General features: G+C 38.5%; 1 protein-coding gene across 1 annotated transcript in view; it reads right to left on the reverse strand.

The window, feature by feature from the left end:
* LOC117063884 (netrin receptor DCC) overlaps positions 1–27,232 on the reverse strand; it is a 153,233-nt gene that overhangs the window by 60,673 nt on the left and 65,328 nt on the right. Inside the window, exons 8-9 of the mRNA XM_033177696.1 lie at positions 25,987–26,213; positions 18,811–18,927 (exon numbers count right to left, since the gene is read on the reverse strand). Of these exons, the coding sequence (XP_033033587.1) occupies positions 18,811–18,927; positions 25,987–26,213 (344 nt within the window). The remainder of the gene's footprint in view (positions 1–18,810; positions 18,928–25,986; positions 26,214–27,232) is intronic.

Below are 27,232 nucleotides of genomic sequence, written 5' to 3' on the forward strand. Positions count from 1 at the left end.
AGCGCAACAGAGTACAGGGTCAGAAGTCAGCAACCCATAAATGTTGGGCATTGTAATTAATTTGCAAGGCTGCAAGAGACGCAACCAAAACTGCATGGAATATCTTTTATTTGAAAATACTGTTTAAAACATCCTGTCTTACATTTGAAAAAAAAAAAAAAGAGTGCTATGCATTAAGATAGAGGCAAATAAATAATAGTTTTTAAATTCAAATTTGAACCTGAGGAAAGTATGACCCTGAAAGATTTTTGACATGAGAAAGATAATTTCTAGTTCAAGTTCTTGTTTTGTCATTTGTTAGCTAAAGGAAGGACATTCATTTATTGAAGTCTATCTGGCCTAATTTTAATGTGGTTTATACCCGCTTTCCAAGATGAGATAGAATGTGGACTGGATGGCTTAGTGCTCGCCGCAGCAGGGGCTATGTGTTAAGATCAAACAGAGTGAACTGTGAGAAGGAAACTTTAAGACCCCTGTAATCTCCTACTATACTCCTTCTATCTGGACTCCTTCTATCTATCTGAAACTTTTCAACTGAGATCTTCTCAAATGAGATGTGTCTATGAAGCCCAGATATATGAAATAGTTGTGAACATCTGTGTGTACATTTTGGCTCCATGATATTAGACAGAAGATGAGGCTGTAGGAAAGACAGATTCTGAACTCTTTCCATGGAATTCCTTTGAGATGAGCTTACGGTATCACAGTATCCTTTTCTAAGCAGACCAGAAAGATTTTCCCAAGAAATTGTGCATCCATTTGCCTTAGTCATTTATAAGTTACCCCCAGATCTCCAAAACCTTGATGAGACAGGAAATGTTGTGAGGTTGGAAGAATAGGAACAGCTCCAGACAACAGCTCCCAGCGTGAGCGACACAGAAGATGGGTGATTTTTACATTTCCAACTGATGTACTGGGTTCATCTCACTGGGGTGTGTCAAACAGTGGGTGCAGGAGAGGGTGCAGCCCACCAAGTGAGAACCGACGCAGGGTGAGGCATTGCCTCACCTGGGAAGCACAAGGGGTAAGGGAATTCCCTTTCCTAGCCAAGGGAAACCGTGACACACAGCATCTGGAAAATTGGGTCACTCCCACCCTAACACTGTGCTTTTCCAAGGGTCTTAGCAAATGGCACACCAGGAGATTATATCCGGTGTCTGGCTTGCAAGGTTCCGCGCCTGATTTGGAAGGTACCACACCCATGGGTCCTCCCTCATTGCTAGCACAGAAGTCTGAAATCTAACTGCAAGGTGGCAGCAAGTCTTGGGGAGAGACGCCCGACATTGCTGAGGCTTGAGTAGGTAAACAAAGCGGCCAGGAAGCTTGAACTAGAACTGGGTGGAGCCCACCGCAGCTCAAGGAGGCCTGCCTGCCTCTGTAGACTCCACCTCTGGGGACAGGGCATAGCCAAACAAAAGGAAGCAGAAACCTCTGCAGATTGAAATGTCCCTGTCTGACAGCTTTGAAGAGAGTAGTGGTTCTCCCACCATGGAGTTTGAGATCTGAGAATGGAGAGACTGCCTTCTCAAGTGGGTCCCTGACCCCCGAGTAGCCGAACTGGGAGGCACATACCAGTAGGGGTAGACTGAGACCTCACACAGCCAGGTACCCCTCTAAGAGGAAGCTTCCAGAGGAACGATCAAGTGGCAACATTTGCTCTTCAGCAATATTCATGCTTCTGAAGCCTCCACTGCTGATACCCTGGCAAACAGGGTCTGGAGTGCACCTCCAGCAAACTCCAACAGACCTGCAACTGAGGGTACTGACTGTTAGAAGGAAAACCAACAAACAGAAAGGGCATCAACACCAAAACCCCATCTGTACGTCACCATCATCAAATACCAAATGAAGATAAAAACCACAAAGATGGGGAAAAAGCAGAGCAGAAAAGCTGAAAATTCTAAAAATCAGACCACTTCTCTCCCTCCAAAGGAATGCAGCTCCTCACCAGCAACAGAACAAAGCTGGATGGAGAATGACTTTGATGAGCTGAGAGAAGAAGGCTTCAGACAAACTTCTCCGAGCTAAAGGAGGAAGTTTGAACCCATTGCAAAAAAGCTAAAAACCTTGAAAAGAGATTAGACGAATGGCTAACTAGAATAACCAGTGTAGAGAAGTCCTTAAATGTGCTGATAGAGCTGAAAACCATGGAACGAGAACTACGTGACAAATGCACAAGCTTCAGCAACCAATTCAATGAGCTGGAAAAAAGGGTATCAGTGATTGAAGATCAAATGAATGAAATGGAGCAACAAGAGAAGTTTAGAGAAAAAAGAGTGAAAAGAAACGAACAAAGCCTCCAAGACATACGAGACTATGTGAAAAGACCAAATCTATGTCTGATTGGTGTACCTGAAAGTGACAGGGAGAATGGAATCAAACTGGAAAACACTCTACAGGATATTATCCAGGAGAACTTCCCCAACCTAGCAACATTCAAATTCAGGAAATAGAGAGAACACCACAAATTCAGGAAACACAGAGAACACCACAAAGAACACTCTGATAAAATAGACTTTAAACCAACAAATATATTGGAGAGCAACTCCAAGACACATATTTTTCACATTCACCAAAGTTGAAATGAAGGAAAAAATGTTAAGGGCAGCCAGAGAGAAAGGTCGGGTTACCAACAAAGGGAAGCCCATCAGACTAACAGCAGATCTCTCGGCAGAAACTCTACAAGCCAGAAGAGAGTGGGGGCCAATATTCAACATTCTTAAAGAAAAGAATTTTAAACCCAGAATTTCATATCCAGTCAAACTAAGTTTCATAAGTGAAGGAGAAATAAAATCCTTTACAGACAAGCAAATCTGAGAGATTTTTGTCACCACCAGGCCTGCCCTACAAGAGCTCCTGAAGGAAGCACTAAACATGGAAAGGAACAACCAGTACCAGCCACTGCAAAAACATGTCAAAATATAAAGACCATCAATGCTAGCAGAAAACTGCATTAATTAATGAGCAAAATAACCAGCTAACATCATCATGACAGGATCACATTCACACATAACAATATTTACCTTAAATGTAAATTGGGTAAATGCTCCAATTAAAAGACATAGAATGGCAAATTGGATAAAGAATCAAGACCTCTCAGTTTGCTGTATTCAGAAGATCCATCTCACTTGCAGAGACACGCAGGTTCAAAATAAAGGGATGGGGAAGGTCTACCAAGCAAATGGAAAACAAAAAAAGGCAGGGGTTGCAATCCTAGTCTCTGAGAAAACAGACTTTAAACCAGCAAAGATGAAAAGAGACAAAGAAGGCCATTACATAATGGTATAGGGATCAATTCAACAAGAAGAGCTAACTATCCTAAATATATATGCACCCAATACAGGAGCACCCAGATTCATAAAGCAAGTCCTTAGAGACTTACAAAGAGACTTAGACTCCCATACAATAATAGTGGGAAACTTTAACACCCCACTGTCAACATTAGACAGATCAACGAGACAGAAAGTTAGCAAGGATATCCAGGAATTGAACTCAGCTCTGCACCAAGCGGACCTAATAGACATCTACAGAACTCTCCACCCCAAATCAACAGAATATACGTTCTTCTCAGCATCATATTGCACTTATTCCAAAATCAACCACATAGTTGGAAGTAAAGCACTCCTCAGCAAATGTAAAAGAACAGAAATTATAACAAACTGTCTCTCAGACCACAGTGCAATCAAACTAGAACTCAGGACTAAGAAACTCAATCAAAACCGCTCAACTACATGGAAACCGAACAACCTGCTCCTGAATGATTACTGGGTACATAAAGAAATGAGGGCAGAAATAAAGATGTTCTTTGAAACCAATGAGAACAAAGATACAACATACTAAAATCTCTGGGACACATTTAAAGCAGTGTGTAGAGGGAAATTCATAGCACTAAATCCCCACAAGAGAAAGCAGGAAAGATCTAAAATTGACACCCTAACATCACAATTAAAAGAACTAGAGAAGCAAGAGCAAATACATTCAAAAGCTAGCAGAAGGCAAGAAATAACTAAAATCAGAGCAGAACTGAAGGAGATACAGACACAAAAACCCTTCACAAAATCTTTCTGAAAAGACCAACAAAATGGATAGACCACTAGCAATACTCATAAAGAAGAAAAGACAGAAGAATCAAATAGACACAATAAAAAATGATAAAGGGAATATACACAAAGCGTATATCTGACACCACAGTAATACAACCTACCATCAGAGAATACTATAAACACCTCTATGCAAATAAACTAGAAAGCCTAGAAGAAATGGATAAATTCCTGGACACTTACACCCTCCCAAGACTAAACCAGGAAGGAGTTGAATCCCTGAACAGACCAATAACAGGCTCTGAAATTGAGGCAATAATTAATAGCCTACCAACCAAAAAAAGTCCAGGACCAGACGGATTCACAGCCGAATTCTACTAGAAGTACAAGGAGCAGCTGGTATCATTCCTTCTGAAACGATTGTAATCAACAGAAAAAGAGGGAATCCTCCCTAACTCATTTTATGAGGCTGACATCATCCTGATACCAAAGTCTGGCAGAGACACAACAAAAAAAAGGGAATTTTAGACCAACATCCCTGATGAACATCGATGCAAAAATCCTCAATAAAATACTGGCAAACCAAATCCAGCAGCACATCAAAAAGCTTATGCACCATGATCAAGTGGTGGATCCCTGGGATGCAAGGCTGGTTCAACATATGCAAACCAATAAACGTGATCCAGCATATAAACAGAACCAAAGACAAAAAACACATGATTATCTCAATAAATGCAGAAAAGACCTTTGACAAAATCCAACAGCCCTTCATGCTAAAAACTCTCAATAAATTCGGTATTGATGGAACATATCTCAAAATAATAAGAGTTAATTATGACAAACCCACAGCCAATATCATACTGAATGGGCAAAAACTGGAAAAATTCCCTTTGAAAACTGACACAAGACAGGGATGCCCTCTCTCACCACTCCTATTCAACATAGTGTTGGAAGTTCTGCCCAGGGCAATCAGGCAAGAGAACGAAATAAAAGTTATTCAGTTAGGAAAAGAAGAAGTCAAATTGTCCCTGTTTGAAGATGACATGATTGTGTATTTAGAAAACCCCATTATCTCAGCCCAAAATCTCCTTAAGCTGATAAGAAACTTCAGCAAAGTCTCAGGATACAAAATCAATGTGCAAAAATCAAACATTCTTATACACCAGTAACAGACAAACAGAGAGCCAAATCACGAATGAATTCCCATTCCCATTGCTTCAAAGAGAATAAAATATCTAGGAATCCAACTTACAAGGGATGTGAAGGACCTCTTCAAGGAGAACTACAAACCACTGCTCAGTGAAATAAAAGAGGACACAAACAAATGGAAGAACATTCCATGCTCATGGATAGAAAGAATCAATATCATGGAAATGGCCATACTGCCCAAGGCAATTTGTAGATTCAATGCCATCCCCATTAAGCTACCAATGACTTTCTTCACAGAATTGGAAAAAACTACTTTGAAGTTCATATGGAACCAAAAAAAACCCCGCATTGCCATGACAATCCTAAGACAAAAGAACAAAGCTGGAGGCAACATGCTACCTGACTTCAAACTATGCTACAAGGCTATAGTAAAGCAAACAGCATGATAACAGTACCAAAACAGAGATATAGACCAATGGAAGAGAACAGAGTCCTCAGAAATAACACCACACATCTATAACCACCTAATCTTTGACAAACCTGACAAAAACAAGAAATGGGGAAAGGATTTCCTATTTAATAAATAGTGCTGGGAAAACTGGCTGGCCACATGTAGAAAGCTGAAACTGGATCCCTTCATTATATCTTATACGAAAATTAAATCAAGATGGATTAGAGACTTAAACGTTAGACCTAAAACCATAAAAACCCTAGAAGAAAACATAGGCAATACCATTCAGGACGTAGGCATGGGCAAGGAATTCATGTCTAAAACACCAAAAGCAATGGCAACAAAAGCCAAAATCGACAAATGGGATTTAATTAAACTAAAGAGCTTCTGCACAGCGAAAGAAACTACCATCAGAGTGAACAGGCAACCTACAGAATGGGAGAAAATTTTTGCAATCTACTCATCTGACAAAGGGCTAATATCCAGAATCTACAAAGAACTCAAACAAATTTACAAGAAAAAAAAATCCTATCAAAAAGTGGGCAAAGGATATGAACAGACACTTCTCAAAAGAAGACATTTATGCAGCCAACAGACACATGAAAAAATGCTCATCATCACTTGCCATCAGAGAAATGCAAATCAAAACCACAATGAGATACCATCTCACACCAGTTAGAATGACAATCATTAAAATGTTAGGAAACAACAGGTGCTGGAGAGGATGTGGAGAAACAGGAACACTTTTACACTGTTGGTGGGACTGTAAACTAGTTCAACCATTGTGGTAGACAGTGTGGCAATTCCTCAAGGATCTAGAACTAGAAATACCATTTGACCCAGCAATCCTATTACTGGGTATATACCCAAAGGATTATAAATCATGCTGCTGTAAAGACACCTGCACACGTAGGTTTATTGCAGCACTCTTCACAATAGCAAGGACTTGGAACCAACCCAAATGACCATCAGTGACCTACTGGATTAAGAAAATGTGACACATATACATCATGGAATACTATGCAGTCATAAAAAAAGGATGAGTTCCTGTCCTTTGTAGGGACATGGATGCAGCATTCTCAGCAAACTATCTCAAGGACAGAAAACCAAACACCGCATGTTCTCACTCATAGGTGGGAACTGAACAATGAGAACACTTGGCCACAGGGTGGGGAACATCACATACCAGGGTCTGTCGTGGGATGGGGGTAGCGGGGAGGGATAGCATTAGGAGATATACCTAATGTAAATGACGAGTTAACGGGTGCAGCACACCAACATGGCACATGTATACACATGTAACACACCTGCACTTTGTGCACATGTACCCTAGAATTTAAAGTGTATTAAATTAAATAAAAAATAGAAAAAAAAAAGAAATGGTCCATTTTGTTGAAGAAATCTCTAAGACATTAGGAATTAAGAAATAACTAGGTAATCTAAGTCTTAAAAGGAAGATCTGTATTTTTGTATTTCTCTAGAAACTTTCTAGAAGCTAAGTTGGTATACCTTTTACACTTCATCATCTAAAATATTTACTTTCACCAACCCTTTGTCAGATCCCTTCTTCATTATTCCTATATCTTTGAAAAACAAACTACTTCTTTTCTTGTAAAATTCCCTAAAAAGGCACAATTCTGTACTCTCTACAGGAACCTTTTTAAGCTTAAAAGTCATCTTGACTGTGTCTGCGTAACTACTGACTTGCTGATTTTGGTAGTCCAATAGAATTAACAATAGATGAATTTTGTTTGAAAATTTATTTTCTTACGGAACTACCAAGAAATGACATATAGGTCTCCAATTCTCATTCATTAACAACACTTTTTAATTCCATTTTTATACAGAGCCATGGCATCGCACAAAACATTGCATAATGCATAATGCATTGTGGGCCTACAGAATTTGCATAAAAAATACTGTTCCTTTCAGTAATTCAGAGTAAGAGGTGGAATGAAGTATGTCATTGAAGAGTCAAAGAATAAAAACTTATATTAATAATGAATTGATCAGATTAGTATTTAAAATCATGTATTAGATAATGAGATCATTTCTAATGCAAATGTAAATGTGATTTGAACTTTCTTCTCACCACTGTTCCTACAATTCTGAATACTTGAAAATGTGTTTGCTGTTTATATTTATCATACTAGAATGGCTGTCTGCACTCCTTACTCCTAGGAAAGCATGCTTGGTTGGTTTTGGGCATCCACAAGGGCTGAAGGGTTATGGAAATAAATACCCAGTCTCAGAAGACTATTGAGCTGGGTCCAATCTTAGGATGCTGGTTTCTCACACCTTATATGCATGGGTCAAAGCGGTGATCATCTCACAGACAAGTCCCTCTCAATGTCCATTTGTGTAGAAGCAGACCTTCTGGTAGGACAGCACCTAGAGTCAGTAGAACTCCAGTTTTTAAAATCTGCCTTTTCTCATGTACCTTTATTTCCCTTCTCAACAGGTTCTCCAACTCACCGTTTGTGTTCTATAGCCAAGTGACTAACGCAGATGGTGGGGATGGAAAGAAGAGTGTTGACTCTCATAGTGAATGTTCTAGAAAGCCCAGAAACAAGTAGCCATTACCATGGCAAAGTGTGTAACTTCCTTTGCTTCAGTGTTTTTGCTAGATGTTTCAGGCTACCTTTTTGAGACTTCTTTTTCCTTTAAAGAATGATTTTCCTTTTTCCCCCCTCAAATATTCACAGAAAAAGAGAAGTGAGAAATATATAAAATTCAAGATACTGCCCTAAAACGTCTCATACTTTAAATGATCTTACTGGTCATCTGCTTCAATCTTTATCTTTCCTATTTCCTATTCCCTGCCTCTTTTTAAGCATTTTACAAAAGAAGAAAATGGGTTGAAAATGACCAAATAGTTACATCTGATTGTGCAATAAAAATCTAGAAATGTAATGTAGATCTAAATCTGTCTTCAAAGAATGCTCTCAGCCAAATTAAGTTGCTCACCCAAGGCTACACCCCACTTCTTGGAAATAGCCTCATGAAAGATTACTTGAGTCAGGATACAGAAGGCCAGCCCCCTTGCCTCATTTAGAACAACTCTAAAGGACAGCCTCAGGCCAGCTGAGGTCTCCACTAAACAGCATCACCAGTTCAATCCCTCCCTTGCCCCAATTCTGTATCCTTCACCCTCACTGGTATTATTCCAGAAAGCACTTGTCAATAAATATCCTTTTTTCCAATCTCTGTTCTGACTATTTTGCTATTAATTTCATTATACTAAGAAACAGCATTTAAAATAATTTTTTGGCCATTATACAAATAGTCAGCCTTTGCCATCATTTTATAACAAGAGCAACTAGGTTGTGGAAACAAAAGATTGGGGTTCATCTCCTGCCTGTGCTGTCAGCTGGCATGTTTCTCATGAGCCTCAGCTAATTTAGCTGTGAAGAATGCTTGGGGGTAAGGAGTAGCATATGCCATATAATATTTTCAACCAAAAAGTATAATCTTAGACAAATAAGAAGATTCTGCCTTCCCATGAAATTAAATACATTTTCTCTGTGAGCTTTAAAAGCCAAAAAATAACTTCAGATAACTTATGTTTTATCTGTTAATTAACATTTTATAGCACATAGTAAGAAATGTCAATGAAGAAAGAAAATAACAATCTTATAGGAATAACGATTCCTCAGTGAAATAGCAATGATCTTTATATTTGTGACTAGAAATCTGAACAATGCTATGGCTTTAGTTTATACAAGGCTTGATGCCCCAGGAAATATAAATAATTGCAAATGGGGCCATTATAAATTTATCTGCTCTCCTGAATGAAATCATAACTCTGCCAAGATACAGATAAACCATTTTTAAACATAGTTATTTATGGCCTTATCAATCACCTCAGATGCAAAGGTCTATTTTATAAAAAAGTTTAAGAATTTATTTGGACCAGGCATGGAGGGTCACACCTGTACTCCCAACACTTTGGGAGGCAGAGGCAGGAGGATTGCTTGAGTCCAGGAGTTTGAGACCAGCCTGGGCAACATGGTGAAACCTCGTCTCTTCAAAAAATACAAAAACTAGCTGGGCCTGTTGGTTTGTGTCTGCAGTCTTATCTACTCAGGAGGCTGAGGCAGTAAGATTGCTTGAGCCCAGGAGGTGGAGGTTACAGTGAACAGGGATTGTACCACTGCACTGCAGCTGGGCAACAGAGTGAGACTCTGTCTCAAAAAAAATAAAAAATATTTTAAAATCAACTGTGTTTATATGTTAAAATAATTTTCTTTTCTTGGATACAGTTTCACCAACAAACAGCTTGTAGATAACAATGAATGCAATGTGGCCAAGTTATTTAAAAATATATATATTCTATTGTCTTTTTTGTCATTGAATTATAGTATACATAGGGAAAATTGAGAATATGCTAAATACAGTGCTTAATGTTTTTCCAAAGTGAAATGCCTGATATCCGTCATCCAGAACAAGAAAGGTGCCCTATGAGAAGGTGCCCTATGGTACCTTCTGGTCCACTAATCCACTTCCATCAAAAGTGACTGTCCTCCTGAATTTTAACCCTGTATAGTCTGTTTTCATGATCCTGATAAAGACATACCCAAGACTGGGCAATTTGCAAAAAAAAAAAAAAAAAAAAAAAAGAGGTTTACTGGACTTACACTTCCATGTGCCTGGGAAGGTCTCACAATCATGGCAGAAGGCAAAAGGCATGTCTCACATGGTTGCAGGCAAGAGAAGACAGCTTGTGCAAGGAGACTCCCATTTTTAAAATCATCAGATCTTGTGAAACTTATTCACTATCATGAGAACAGCACCGGAAAAACCTGGCCCCAAAATTCAGTTACCTCTCTCTGGGTCACTCCCACAACACATGGGAATTCAAGATGAGATTTGGGTGGGGACACAGCCAAACCATATAATTCTGCCCCTGGCCCCTCCCAAATCTAATGTTCTCACATTTAAAAACTAAGCATGCCTTTCCAATGGTCCCCCAAAGTCTTAACTCATTTCAGCATTAATTCAAAAGTCCACAGCCCAACATTTCATCTGAGACAAGGCAAGTTCTTTCCACCTATCAGCCTGTAAAATCAAAAGTAAGTTAGTTACTTCATATATAAAATGGTGTTACAGGCATTGGGTAAATACAGCCATTCCAAATGGGATTAATTAGCTAAAACAAAGGGGCTACAGGTCCCATGAAAGTCCAAAATTCAGCAGGGCAGTCAAACCTTAAAGCTCCAAAATGATCCCCTCTGACTCCTTGTCTCACATTCAGGTCACACTGATGCAAGAGGTGGGTTCCCACAGTCTTGGGCATCTCCATCCCTGTGGCTCTGCAGGGTACAACCTCACTTCTGGCTGCTTTCATGAGCTGGCATTGAGTGTCTGCAGCTCTTCCAGGTGCACAGTGCAAGCTGTCAGTGGATCTACCATTCTGGAGTCTGGAGGATGGTGGCCCTCTTCTCACAACCCCACTAGACAGTGACCCAGTAGGGACTCTGTGTGGGGGCTCTGACCCCACATCTCCCTTCTGCACTACCCTAGTAGAGATTCTCCATGACAGCCCCACCCCTGCAGCAAAATCCTGCCTGGACATCCAGGCATTTCCACACATCCTCTGAAATCCAGGCAGAGGTTCCCAAACCCCAGTTCTTGACATCTGTGCACTGGAAGGCTCAACACCACATGGAAGCTGCCAAGGCTTGAGGGTTGCACGCTTTGAAGCCATGATCGAGCTCTATGTTGGCTCCTTTCAGCCACAGCTGGGGCAGCTGGGACACAGGGCACCATGGCCATAGGCTGCATACAGCTCACAGACCCTGTGCCTGGTCCATGAAACCACTTTTTCCTCCTAGGCCTCCAGGCCTGTGATGTGAGGGGCTGCTGTGAAGACTTCTGACATGCCCTGGAGACGTTTTCCCCATTGTCTTGTGGATTAACATTCAGCTCCTCGTTGATTATACAAATTTCTGCAGCCAGCTTCAATTTCTTCTTAGAAAATGGGATTTTCTTTTCTACTGTATTGTCAGGGGGCAAATTTTCTGAAATTTTATTCTCTGCTTCCCTTGTAAAACTGAATGCCTTTAACAGCACCCAAGTCACATCTTAAATTCTTTATTGCTTAGAAATTTCTTCTGCCAGATACCCTAAATAATCTCTCTCAAGTTCAAAGTTCCAAAAATCTCTAGGCCGGGGCAAAATGCTACCAGTCTTTTTGCTAAAACATAACCAGAGTCACCTTTGCTCCAGTTTCCAACAAGTTCCTCATCTCCATCTGAGACTACCTCAGACTGGATTTCATTGTCCGTATCATTATCAGCATTTTGGCCAAAGCCATTCAACAAGTCTCTATGAAGTTCCAAACTTTCTCACCTTTTCCTATCTTCTTCTGATCCCTCCAAACTATTCCAATCTCTAGCTGTTACAGAGCTCCAAAGTCACTTCCACATTTTCGAGTACGTTTTCAGCAATGCCCCATTCCTGGTACCAATTTACTGTATTAGTCCATTTTCAGACTGCTGATAAAGGCACACCTGAGACTAAGCAATTTACAAAAGAGGTTTATTGGACTTACAGTTCCATGTGGCTGGGGAGACCTTACAATCGTAGCAGAAGGTGAAAGGCGCATCTCACATGGCAGCAGAGAAGAGAAGAGAGCTTGTTCACAGAGACTCCCATTTTTAAAACCATCAGATCTTGTGAGACATATTCACTATCACAAGAATAACACAGGAAAGACCTGCCCCATGATTCAATTACCTCCCACTGGGACCTTCCCATAAGACATGGGAATTAAAGACGAGATTTTGGTGGGCACACAGCCAAACCATATTAACTCTCATGGATTATTTCACTCATTTTCTAATTTTACATAAATTGAATCATATAGATGCATCAGGTTTCTGTATTGCAATTTTACACCTGTGAGATTCTCCATATTGTTTTGTATAATTTTAGTTTATTTTTATTGCTGCGTTGTACTCCACTATATGAATACAATATAATGTATTCATCTATTGTAATGAAGATGTGATAATGACAAATAGCCCACATTATTATATGCACCTGTTGACTAACATTTTATATATTTCCACTGGGTATATATCCAAGAGTCGAATATATCTAGGAATGGAATTGTTGAATCATAATATCCTTATAAAAACTATTTGATGGTTTAAAACCATGTATGTGTTGTTATCTGATAATTACAAAAATTAACAATTAATTTCTGGTAATTTTATGTGTTCCATTCATGTAGAGTAAGACACTAAGAATAAGAGAAGATTTGTTATTTTAGGCATACAAAAACTCTGAGCTCAAGATAACAGTATGAAGCAATACATTAGAGTAGATAGATCAAGCAGAGGTTTCAAGTTCAGACTCTCAGAGCCTCAGCTTCCATGTTTAGACAATGGAGACAGCACCTTCAGAAAATCTTTTTGAAAAATAAAAGGATATGAATAATTTAGGAGATAAAAGCCATATTTATCTTCAGAAAAGCAGTATACCGTAGAGGTTCTGAGGTTGCCCAGGTATCCTAGAGGAAGTTGCTTAAGCTGTCTGAATTGCTGTTTCCCATGTGTAAAATCAGGATAATCTTAACACATGATAATATTGTGAGGATTAAATGAAAATAATTAGCAAGGTATTTACCAAGTGAATAGTATTAAAAATTTTCATACTTGTTAGATTTTCTTTCTCTTTCTTTCTAAGCCTGTTATTTCCTTTTCTGTTTAATGAAAACAAGTTTAACTGCTCTTAATACATCAGGCAATTTTGTTAGATGACATTCTATTTATACCTGATGAAAAAAGAGCCTGCCAAACGTTCATGTGTTACAAACATAAGGAAGGCATTTTAATAATACATTTATTTGTTTTTTCATTCATTGGACAGATATTTAGCAAGCACCAATTTTGTGCTAGGTACTAAACAATAAAATGTGTGAATATGAAGATGAATTAGATACATTACATCCTTATCATGAACTAATTCACAAGCTGTTAGAGGAGGGAAGATTTGGACTTGAAAGCCTAAGCATATAAGGCAGTATTGTATGTAATAAATGCTATATTGTGCTACAAGAACATGTTATTCAAATATATAAAAGGGAGTAATTATTTCTAGATGGAGTAATCAGAAAAGCATTTGTAAGAGCATCAATATCTACTCTGGTCTTTGAAGTATACATAAAACTTCTTAAGTTGAGCTATCCACTGAGTCATTTCAAAAGGAAAGAAATATGTCAAGGGAAAAAAACAAATGAAGGACAGTGCATATTTGTGGATCAGCAATGAGTCTACCTTAGCATGAGTCTGGGTACATAGAAGGATAGAGTAACAGAAATCTAGATTCCAATATGATATGCTAAAAACGTTTAAAGGTTTTTAAAAATGTTTGTTTTGTTTTGTTTTTCTTGGCAGACAGTGGGAGCCACTGGAGAAATGTACGGGATGGAATGCCATGTTTAACTTGTTTTAGGAAGAAATCTGGCAAGCAGGATGCCTAGGAATCTGGAAGATGCTAGAGCCAGGAAGACTTAGCTAGGAAGCTGTCTTGGCAGTTTAAATGTGAAGTCACAAAGAAGACATAAAAGAGTTGAGAATGGGAGGATAGCCAGGGATTCAAAGATACTGTGAAAGAAAATGCAATGGCATATGGGAACTTATTATATGAGGAAGCTACTTCTAATTAGATGGGATAGGAAAGCTCCACAGATTTTAAAGTACAATAATTTTTTAGAAGAAAGCAATACATGATTGGCAGATGGAATTTAGTAATGAATACAAGAGGAAAGCAGCTAGAGGGGAAAAAAGGCAACTAAGTGCACAGTATCTTTCTCAGCAGTGAAAGGTATAAAAGAAAAAGGACAATAGCTTCACAGGATATGACAGCTAGGAGCATAATGATTAAGAACACTGAACTCTGAAATCAGAACTTCTGAGTCCAAATTCTGGCTATAACACATACTAGCTGTGTGACTGCTAGTTAGTTACTTAAACTCTGCAAGCCTTTCTTCTCTCACTAGTAAATGAGAGAACCTAACAATGAGAAGCATAACAATAGGGCTTACCACATGACTTGAACAGTTGGCATTCATTATAAATGCCATGTAAGTTTTTGCATTTATTATAGTAAAATTGAGAGAAGATGTAATAGAGCATAGGGAGGATGTGGCCTATGGTAAGTAAAAAGAAACAACTATGAATTCATTCATTTGACTAAATGGTATTGACTGTGCACCTATCATGTGCCAGGTGCTGTTCTGGGTATTTGGGACACAAAATGACCAAAACAGGCAAAATCCTTGCCCCTATAAAGATTATATTAAAATATAGGAAGCAAACAAATAACACACACAAAACCACAAATAGAATAGTGTAATGCATTAATAAAGAAAAATGAAGCATAATGGAGAAGTAGGGAGTGACCAGATATGCTGTGTTAGGCAATGGTCAGGGAAGACCTGCTTATGAAGTTGATAGTTGAATGGAGACCTGAAAGAAATGGGGGATAAGACATGTAAATATCTACAAAAAGAGATTCCAGACAGACTACAGCAAGTGCAGAGTCCTTGAACTGAGATGTGCCTACTATCCAAGGAGCACAGATGAAGGTTATGTGACTGTAATGAATTATAGAAAGGAGCAATAGGAGATAAAGTGAGGGATAAACCTAGAGACTAAATCACATGGGACCTTGTAGGACATAGTAAAATTAGTGGATTTTGTTTCTACACGTGATGGAAGTCACAGAGGAACAATATTATCTAATTTACATATTGAGAGATAGCTGTGTAGACAATTGACTGTAAGGGCAAAAGCTAATGAAGATTAATGGGTACAAAAAATAGAAAGAATGAGTAAGACCTACGATTTGATAGCACAATAGGCTGACTGTAGTCAGTAATAACCTAATTGTACATTTAAAAATAACTGAGTATAATTGGATTTTTTTAACAAAAATGATAAACACTTGCATGGATGGATACCACATTCTCCATGATGTGATTATTACATATTGCATACTTGTATCAAAACATCTCATGTACCCCATAAATATATACACCTACTATGTACCCACAAAAATTATGAATAGTTTTTTTTTTTCCAAAAAGCTAAAGAAGAGACTAGTTACAAGCTTATTGCTGTAGTCTAGTAATCTGTAAGAGATAATGGTAGCTTGGATAAGGGCAAAACAGTGAAGATGGAAAAGAGTGGTCAAATTTGGGAAATGTTTTGAAAACAATAATTTGGTAAAAGATTGAATTTAGGGTATAAAGAAATCGGAATAAAGAGGCATGAGACTAGAGTTTCTGAACAGAGTAAGTTGATTAATATAATTTGGCTCTGTGTCCCCACCCAAATCTCATCTCGAATTGTAATCCCCCCATGACAAGACAGGGACAAAGTGGGAGGTGATTGACTCATTGGGGCAGTTCCCCCCATGCTCCTCATGATGGTGAGTGAGTTCCCATGAGATCTGGTGGTTTTATAAGGGGCTTTTCTCCCTTTGTTCTCTCTTTCTCTCTCTTTCCTGCTGGCTTGTGAAGAAGGTACTTGCCTCTCCTTCACCTTCCACCATGATTCTGAGTTTCATGAGGCCTCCCCAGCCATGCGCAACTATTAGTCAATTAAACCTCCTTTGTTTTTGAATTACTGAGTCTCAGGTAGTATCTCTATAGCAGTGTGAAAACGGACTAATACAGTAAATTGGTACCACAAAGAGTATGGCACTAATATAAAGATAATCTGAAAATGTGGACGTGACTTTGGAACTGGGTAATGGTAAGAGGTTGGAACAATTTGGAGGGCTAAGAAGAAGACAGGAAGATGTGGGAAAGTTTGGAATTGCCTAGAGACTTGATGAACAGTTTTGACCAAAATGCTTGTAGTGATACGGACAATGAAGTCCAGGCTGAGGTGTCCTCAGATGGCGATGAGGAAATTATTGGGAAATGGAGACTCTTGCTATGCTTTAGCAAAGAGACTGGTGGCATTTTGCCCTTGCCCTAGAGATCCTGCCTCAGGATAATGTCAACCAGGATTCCTCAGCATTTTAATAGTATTTAAGGCAACTGATACTAGATGACATTATCTAAGAAGCAGGTGTAGGGAGTAAAGAGAGGATACCTGAAGACTGATCCCTGGGGCATTCTCTGACTCTTAGATATCAGGAAGAAGAAGAGAAATAAGTGAAGGATACTGAGGAGGAGCAGCCAGAGGGTAGGAAGAAAGCCAGGAGCATCTAGTACACTACACGCCAAAGTGAGAAAGTGTTTCAGGGAAATAGGTGAGAACCTATGCCAATTGTTTCTGAAAGTCTGTAACTTGACTGTTGAATTTGATAATGTGGAGATTATTGATAACCTTGGCAATCATGGATTCAGTGGAGAGTGACTGTAAAAATCTTCTTAAAACTAATAAGAAAGCTTAGAAAGAGAAGAAAGTTAGTATAGATAATTTTAAATTTTTTTCAGTAAATATGGTTTTAATTGGAGGTGGAAGTGGCATTGAGTGTTACAAAACAGGAGTTATGACAGAATATTAATATTTGTGTGTTTACTGCAGTGATAAATAAGGAAGAAAAACTGACAATGCAGGAAAGGTAATGGGTAATTACAGAAGAGTCCCTAAATGGGTGAGGGGGGATTTCAACAAGATACTCAGAGAGCAGCACTAACAGATCAATTAGATCTGACGGAAGGACAAGGATACCACTTTCTGAATGCATTTTTCTCCCTAAGATTTTTAGTTAAGAATAGGGAAAGAAGGAGATATTGAAATCTGAAAAGTAAGAATACATATAAGACATTCATCTTGTAAAGTGTAATTATGAACCACTAGAGAAATACAGTGTCATTTCCAAATAGTGAGAGCTCACCTTGGACTTCTAGTCATAAATACTTAGTAAGCAGGCTGTATGTTTTTCTCCAGATACATTTCACTATTAGGGAAAGGGGAAACAATTGCGGAGCTGCTTATTTAACCAGGATTTTTTTCAGGTGAGTAAGATGGGGAAGCAGGATCAAGAGAGATGAGACTGAAAATAAGTGACTATAAAACCTAAGTTGAGCTTGCAGATAAATGAGGACACTAGGTGGATGAGGGATGGGAGCAAATGGCAGAGTTGATGGGTTGGAGGTCCTGGTGGGATTGAAGAATTGATGGCAAGAGGGCAATAAAATAAGTGAGCAGGTAACAAATAAGGTAATAGGAACTGACATTTTGTACTGGTTTGATTTGGTGTGACACAGGATTTATGAATTAAAGTGGGAAGGAATCAATACCTTTGCAGGCAACATAGAGGAACTAACCATCTAGGGTATCAGATGGAGTATCTGCACGAATACTGTAATTACCAAGACTGAGCATAGAAGTAATTGGAAAGGAAGTGATTCCCAGATAATAATATCTTCAGTGAATGTGGGACGATGACAGAAAACTTCAACAAGGGGTGTGTAGTAAGTGGGCATCTGTCAACATCTGCTTTAAAGGAGCTGGATTATTTAAGTGTGAGAATTAGACACATTAAAAAGTTTATTTAAAAAGCTATGGAGGATGGGAGCAGTAGCTTATGCCTATATTCCCAGCACTTTGGGAGGCTGAAGAAGATGGATCACATGAGGTCAGGAGCTGGAGACCAGCTTGGTCAACATGGTAAAACCCTGTCTGTACTAATAATACAAAAATTAGCTGGGCATGGTTGTGCACACCTGTAGTCCTAGCTTCTTGGAAGACTGAGGCACCAGAATTGCTTGAACCTGGGAGGTGGAAGTTGCAGTGAGCCAAGATCATGCCACTGCACTCCAACCTGGGCAACACAGCAAGATTCTATCTCAAAAAGCAAATAAATAAATAAACTATGGAGATGATTATTAGAATAAGATCAATAATACTAAAATATATATATCAGCTCTTTTATGTAAATTCATATATTTTACAAACAATTTCTTAAATATATAACCATCTATTTGCCAACAGACCATTTGATTGTATACAAAAAAATACAGTAACAGAATGAAGACTTGGACTTCAAATTATTAATGACGTGGTTTTAGGCATTCTTCATTTCCATTTGCCCAGAAAGTTCAGGGAAAATTCTAATTACTTTTGATAATTTGATGTTTTATAGAAAAGATACATACAGAAAGCATTTCATCTCTTCATTGTGGCATCAATATTGACTCACCAGGATTGTTGGACTGGGCATCCATGGGAATCATGAGCTTGGCCCGGGGGGCTCGGCGTGCAGCCAGTGACCTCTCCAGAGTGGACATAGAGCTCCCTGCTTCCTCAGTGTCTTGACCTAAAAAATATACACTCCTGAGAAACATGCCCTCTTCAAGGATGCAACACTTTACATAATTTCTAGCAGTCATTCAAATGCCTTTTTAGGCTTACAGATGTTTTCTATGATAATATCTACCTTCTTGTTACCTGAATATATTTCATTGTACAAATCTTAATGAAATTAACCATAAACTCTAAACTCATTGCACACAATAAACCATTATTTATATTTTGATGCTTATAATTTTTGCATATGTTTATATATGTGAAAGTGGAAGGGCATACGTTAATATATTTTTCAAAAATGGCATTATATCATGCATACTTTTTGTAACCTGCCTTAAAAGGTAACACAAAAATATTTCTCTGTTAATAAGTCAGCATAATTTTCAATAGCTATGTAATATTCCACTATATTAATTTACTATAATTCATTCAACTAACACTTTAAGCCCAACCATATTAAATTTTATTACAAAAAACCCACAAGAAATAAACTATTCAAAATAAGAGCAGACATATTTACATAAATTTATTAGGATTCCATAAAATGCCATACTAAAGAGTCACTAAAAATTAGAAAAATGGATATATGCAGATTTGAAGTTAATTATAATACATATTAAAAAACCTGAAGTTCTGAATAGTATATGTTCCCATTTGTGTAGTATGCATATAAAACCATATTGTGTGTGACACACATTTCGATGTGTATATGAATATATATATGTATAAATACACACTTATATCTATGTAATCAGGTTATACACAAAATTTTTAACATTGTTTTCCTTTTGCGAAAGGGAATAGGAATTTGGGATGGGGAAGAGGCAAATATACGTTTTACCATTTTGGGTACTTACTATTTTTTTAAATGTTTTTTGTTCTTTTTATTTTTTATCATATGCATGCATTTTTAAAAAAATAACAGCATAATTATTACAATTTAAAATAAAAAATCATACTGGGAGAAGCTTCCACATAGGTGAAGTCATGGAAGCTTCCAAAAGCGAAATCTGTCCACACATCCTACAAAAACTACACAGAATCATATAAAACAGATTGCAAATCTGGCCAGGCATGGTGGCTCATGCCTGTAATCCTACAACTTTGGGAAACTGAGGCTGGAGGATCACTGGAGGTCAGGAGTTCGAGAACAACATGGCCGAAATGGTGAAACTCCATCTCTACTAAAAATACAAAAATGAGCTGGGTGTGATGGTGGCTCCCTGTAGCTCCAGCTACTCAGGAGGCTGAGGCAGAAGAATTACTTGAACCCAGGAGGCAGAGGTTGCAATGAGCTGAGACTACACCACTGCACTCCTGCCTCAGTGACAGAGACTCAGTCTCAAAAATAAAAATAATAAAAAATGAACTATGCAAATATTATTCCTTCAGTAGAATCACAAAACAGAAAAGAGGATACATTTCAAATTTACTGTAAGTACAAAGAGAAATAATACTTTCTAGCAAAGCTATTTCTCAAGCTATAGCCACAAAGTCTTGGTGAAAAGCTGGCTATCTGGAAAGTCTGTATAGAAGAGAGAAGAGGGAAATAAGGATCACAAGATTGACCTGAAACCATCTACCAAAGAAGTACACCCTAATGGTAAAAATATTGACAAAGTTTCCTAGGATACCAGAGCATTTAAAAGTGTATGGGTTTTAAAATGGCAACCACTGCATGTGTAGCTCATGCCTGTGATGGCAGCTGTTACAGAGGCTGAGGCAGAAGACTGTTTTGAGACCAGTCTGGGCAACAGAGTGAGACTCCATCTCTAAAAAAAAAAAAAAAGGAAATATACTAAAAGAAATAAAATGGCAACTTTAGAAAAAGCATCGCTTTGGCCAGGCATGGTGGCTCATGCCTGTAATCCCAGCACTTTGGGAGGCCTAGGCGGGCGGATCATGAGGTCAGGAGATCGAGACCATCCTGGCTAACACGGTGAAACCCTGTCTCTACTAAAAATACAAAAAATTAGCCAGGAGTGGTGGCATGTGCCTGTAGTCCCAGCTACTCAGGAGACTGAGGCAGGAGAATTATTTGAACCCAGGAGGTGGAGGTTGCAGTGAGCCGAGGTTGCGCCACTGCACTCCAGCCTGGGCGACAGAGTGAGATTCCATCTCCAAATTAATTAATTAATTAATTCATTATAAAAGAAAAGAAAAGCATTACTTTTTGGGAAAAATTGTAGTGTCCAAAGAGTCAATAAAAGAGGAAAAAGAGTGTGAAACTAAAAATATTTAAATAATTATGGGCTGATATTTCCAAAATATGACAAAAGACATAAATAAACCTTACAGTTTCAAGAAATTCAGCAATCCCAAAACAGGATAAAACCAAAGAAATCCACACCAGACACATTACAGTTCAGCTTCTTAAAACTAAAGACAAGAACAACAAAAAATACTAGAAGTAGTGAGAGGTAAACAACTTGTATGGGTAAAACAATTCAAAAGACAGCAGATTTCTCATCAGGAATCACGAAGGCCAGAAGTATCTAACACATTTTTCAAGTGCTAAAAGAGAACTGTCAAACCAGAGTTGGATTAACAATATCCAACAAAAACACACTTCAAGAATGAAGTTGAAATCAAGTCATTGTCCAATGAAGGAAAATGAAGAAAACATTAAAACACTATATAATGTGCTTCTCCTCGCCACCCAAAAAATGTAACTCTGGATTCAACCAGTTTTCTTTTTTTTTTTCTCAGATGGAGTTTCACTCTTGTCACCCAGGCTGGAGTGCAGTGGTGCAATATCGGCTCACCGCAACCTCTGCCTCCCAGGTTCAAGCGATTCTCCTGTCTCAGCCTCCCGAGTAGCTGGGATTACAAGGATGTACCACCACGCCTGGCTAATTTTGTAATTTTACTAGAGAGGGTTTCTCCATGTTGGTCAGGGTCATCTCAAGCTCCCAACCTCAGGTGATCTGCCCACCTTGGCCTCCCAAAGTGCTGGGATTACAGGTGTGAGCCACAGCTTCCGGCGGTAACATCGTTTTGAAATAAGTCATTTGATATTGTTGGGTGTCTGTGTGTGGGGTTTCAGTTTTGTATTTTTTTTTATTCTAAGAATAGACTGCTCTTGATATTACATGAGTTCATTGAAAACTTAAACAAAATTATTTTCCTTTTACTTTTTTTGAAGCATAAATTTTTTGGTAGTAACACTTTGTGATTTGTCTCATAAACTTGCCACCTGACATGATTTACCATTGGTCCAAATGAGGTTGGGAAATTTAAATACAGGATTTAATAGATATGTATATAAATCAAAGTTAAGTGTTAAATCAATTTGCCCATTTGGCGTTATGTAGCTCTTTAATAGACGTTATTCACTGAATTGAACATTTTTAAAAATTGAATACTACCAAATGCTATACGCTGAAATTTACCTGTTCATTCTTCCTAAGTGAAAGTAAGAAACTATCCTGTGGTGCTGCTGTAGTGAAATTATACTAGGATAAATTCATTTCAAGAAAGTAAATTCTATTTATAAGTCCTAGAGATCAAACAGACCTGAACTCTTGCGTTTCTTTATTGTAAACTTTCAAGAAAATAATTTTGAAATCTGCTAGATGTAGAAGAGCTGTATCATGAAGCAATGACTTATCATCTTAATTCCTAGATATTTTAGTGGGATCCTCTATTTTTGTGGTTAGAGAATGAAGTAGGTTTTGTTTAAACAGCTTGCATACCAGCAGTAGGGAAGAATGAGTAAAGTAAAAAGTTAACTCTCAATAATATTAGTTGTTGTTATTTACACAGCAATTGCTTGTTTCAGTTCTCCTTTCATAGCTAAAGTATCAATACTGTAAATTAATTTCTTGTTGTATCCAAAAGGCTAATTTCATGGGCACAAAACAAGGTAAGTGCTTACTTAAAAGTATTACATGAGTTAATTGAAACTGAATCAACGAAACATGAATTTTGGAGTCAGATTTTGGTCCTGGCTGTGACACTAGCTCTTAAGTCTAGGCATATTATTTAACCTTTCTGAACTTTGGTTACTTGATTTACTATATGAAAAGAATGTTACAGCATCTACCTCGAAGTATTTTGTGAAGATTAGGCAAAATAATGTGCAAAAGTCCTAATCATAGAATTTAACATACAGTAATCTCTCCTTACATAGTTATTGCCTACTTAGGAATCCCATTGTTAAATATAATGTTTCTTGGTAATGCTGTGCACTTATGTTGAATTTTGTTCTTTTAAGTAGGAGAGAAAAATACTTAATTTAACATAAAGTATAATTTGCAGGACTTTGAGGATTACTTTCCTGTTATTACAAAATTGGCAACGAGGTCCTCAAATTGAGGACAAATAGGTATAAGTACCCTTTTATTCTAAAGAAAACAGTCATCATTTGGGATTAAACCTTTCCCCAGGACTTATTAAGAGACATCAACTTAACATCATCTCAGTATATAAAAGACGAAAGGAAAAGGTTAGAGGGATGTGTCTTAGAAGTCATTGGCAAAACCTCCTTAGGTCAGAGAGGCAATTCTATCCCTTCCAGTGGGAGGTGGAGGTGCTCTCCCCTCCCTGATATCCAGTCAAGAACAAAGCTAGAAGAAGAATCACTTGTAAAATATGGAGGTTCCTGCAAAAGGGATTTTTCTGTCACTCCCCAGGTGAAAGCCTGTTTAGGCAGTGGGCTTGCTGTTCTACCCTGAATCTATCAAAGCAGAGGAAAAAGTAATTGAAGAGAGCAAGGTTTAGAGACAGCCAGTGGTAGAGTACAAGCTCTCTCACCATTGGGCCTGCCAAGGATATAGGAGATTCTTGTAGGCCAAGTGGGCATGTGAAAAGTTGGCTGAGCTTGAGTCCCCTTGCTGGAATTTCCCAGAGGCCTCATGAGGGAAGAGGAAGAGCTGTGCTAGGTGGTAAGCCTGGACTTGATGTCTCTCATTATGGAACTGGACCTGGTCTACAATGCCCCACAAAGCAGCAGTTACCAACCTTTTTGGTATCATGGACCAGTTTCATGGAAGACAATTTTTTCATGGACCTGGGGGCAGGGGGCAGAGTACGGTTTCAGGATGATTCAAGCATATTACCTTTATTGTGCACTTTATTTCTATTATTATTACATTGTAATATATAATGGAATAATTATACAACTCACCATAATGTAGAAGCACTGGGAGCCCTGAGCTTGTTTTCCTGCAACTAGATGGTCCCATTTGGGGGTGATGGGAGACAGTGACAGATCATCAGGCATTAGATTCTCATAAGGAGCCTGCAACCTAGATCCCTCACATGCGTAGTTCATAATAGGATTCATGCTCCTATAATAATCCAATGCTGCTGCAGGTCTGACAGGAGGCGGAGCTCAGGAAGTAATGGAAGTGATAGGGAATGGCTGTAAATACAGATGAAGCTTTGCTCTTTTGCCTGTTGCTCACCTCCTGCTGTGTAACCCAGTTCCTAACAGGCCATGAACCAGTACAGGTCCATGGTCCAGGGGTTGAGTACCCCTGCCATAAAGAAGTCATACTTCTGTTTCAAAAGAGACCCAGAATTTCGATACCACATAGGGGTTAGCCCATGTGTCCACAAAAGCTGTGAAGAACTTCAAATGGTCCTTTCTTCTCTTTCTCCTCCCCTCCCCTCTTCACTCCATCTCTCTTCTCTCACACGCTCAGGAAAAGTGGAGAGGAGGTGAAAAGATGTAAGGGTGTTTCTGAAACAGACTTTGTTTCCGCTTCTTCTCAACTCCACCACTCCATTTCACTCCAATATACTGGAGGATTGAGAAAACAAATTCTCCTCCAGTCCCCAGAGCCAAATGTCTAGCTGGGCATGAGAAAGGAGAATCTTTAGTTAAATTTTAGATTATAGTTTTCTTTTTTTTTTTTTTTTTTTTTTTTTTTTGAGACGGAGTCTCGCTCTGTTGCCCGGGCTGGAGTGCTGTGGCCGGATCTCAGCTCACTGCAAGCTCCGCCTCCCGGGTTTAGGCCATTGTCCTGCCTCAGCCTCCCGAGTAGCTGGGACTACAGGCGCCCGCCACCTCGCTCGGCTAATTTTTTGTATTTTTAGTAGAGACGGGGTTTCACCGTGTTAGACAGGATGGTCTCGATCTCCTGACCTAGATTATAGTTTTCAATGGAACTAGACTGTCCTTCAATAACTGAAGTGACAAGGAAGTTAAAGATGCCTAAGACATCATTTAAGAGCTTGAAAAGAAATATTCAACAATCCAGGGTTAACAATTAATATTTGTATTTCTTATTTATGCAATTCTGAGCTGACAGAGTCCAGTAAGCCAGTAACGCATTCAAATAATTCACTTTAAAAACAGCAACTCCTCATTCTATAATCACATCATGAGTAGACCAAGGGATTTTTTGATGAGAGTATTTGGCTGATGATTCCCATAAGCACTTAGATAGTATGAAGACCCAGAGAAAGTGAACTATCTTACAATCATTTTCCAGTGTTCTTACTTATCCCTGGACACCAGTGATTGTTCTGCACCAGTTCATTGAACAGTAGGCTTTTTTTTTTTTCTTTTTTCAGATCCCTGTGTATAACAACATAGTTTTCAGACAGAATCCCATCAAACTAGTCTGGGAATCACATAAAGTGACTATATGTGGATGACAGTTGATTTCCATAGAAACCAAGGTCAAAGTAACAGAATATTCAGTGTTTTGTACGTCAAGTGCCCTGATATAATTTTTAAAACGGAATTGACAGCAAATTTAGAATTAACTTTCAATTATGTATAGCAATAAGGAACTGGAAAATGTACAGATGGCTTCAAATTGTATTACCTTGACAAAACATTTGTTTAACAATTAACAAAAAGCAATCAATCCATTTAGGATTCAAATTTCTGTATTTTCCAACTGTCCTACTTCCAACCTTAGAAAATTCAAGAATTATTAAAATTATAAAAGAATTATTAAAATTATATCAAGCCACAGGATGATGAAGACAGACATAAAATTGGTTAATCAAATTTATATTATAATGACATGCAAATTAGTGGGGAAAAATGAGTGAAAAATCCCTTGGGTTCAGAATGGTATGTTTTCCCTAATGCCAGTGAAAAGGTAATTACCTGAATGAGAGGTGCTTTTGCTTCCCAGTTGGGTTTCTGACTGGCTGTGGCTGACTGGTGTGAGGTCTTGGCAACTTTGGATGGGAGAGTCTCTTCCTGCAGGGTCAGTGCCAGATGGCTTTTCAATATTTTTCATCTCCATTTCTTCATGATGGATCCAAAGATCAGGGGGTCGGAGGTCCTTCTGGCTGCCCTTCCTTTTGCCAGCACTGTGGGTGGCCCGTTTCCTATGCAACAAAGTTAGAAGGCAAATGTGAGAGCCTCTATTCAATGGCACTTCCTCTCTTTCATCAGTCAATTCAAGTTAGAAGCAGGAAAGGAAACAAAAGGACTCGCAGAATGAGCCTTGTGAAACCCAGGAATTGGCAGACTTGTCTTGGCTGCCATTCCTCTCCCCTGCTTGGAACTTCACCACATTAAAAAGGATGCAGTGCTGAATCCCCAGGGCCTCAGCTGCCTGGCAGAGAGCTCCTTACTCCAGCTTCAGTGGCTGCAGATTCATGCAAAGGTGATATTGGGTTAGATGGAGCCATATGCCAATCTTTGGAGCTAGGCATAAGGTACCTGACGGCAACATCTGTTTAGGAGATAAATGAGGGAGTTGCTGTGAAAGGGCAAATGGAAATAAAAAGGCCAGAATTTATGCCAATAGCTAAGATGAGGGCTTAGAAGAAAGTCTACACCTCAGCTGTACAATTTAATGTGCAACTGGGAAACTTGTTATTTGAAAACAAAAGGCTGCATGAGGACATTCTTAGGAGAACAAAACACTTTTGCCTTGGCATCACTGAGTGTCCAGATTCAAACACAGTGAGACACATCCTTTGAAAGGAGAAGAACACAGTTTGGAACAGTATTTCACATGGTTCTTATTTGCTTCAATAAGGCTTTAACAACCATAAATATATTTTTTGGGGTGATAATCTCTTCTTGAGGCTAGTGAGATTAAATATTCCCTGTGTGATAAATAAAGTAACACAATGTTCATGTTAGTCCTACAGCAGGAGGTCAGTAAACTATGATTTGCAAGCCAAATCTGCCCACAGCCTAGTTTGGTAAATAAAGTTTTATTGGAACATGGCCAAGTTAATTTATTTTTCACTGCAATGAAAGAATTGAATAGTTGTGACAGATACTATATGACTCAAAAATCCTAAACAATGTATTATTTGGTCCTTTTCAGAAATAGTTTTTGACCGTTTCCCTCATTTTATAACTGTTAAATCTCTACTTGCAACTTCTATTT

This window comes from Trachypithecus francoisi, unplaced genomic scaffold, assembly GCF_009764315.1.
Source record: "Trachypithecus francoisi isolate TF-2019V2 unplaced genomic scaffold, Tfra_2.0 Lachesis_group19, whole genome shotgun sequence".
NCBI classification, from domain to species: domain Eukaryota; kingdom Metazoa; phylum Chordata; class Mammalia; order Primates; family Cercopithecidae; genus Trachypithecus; species Trachypithecus francoisi.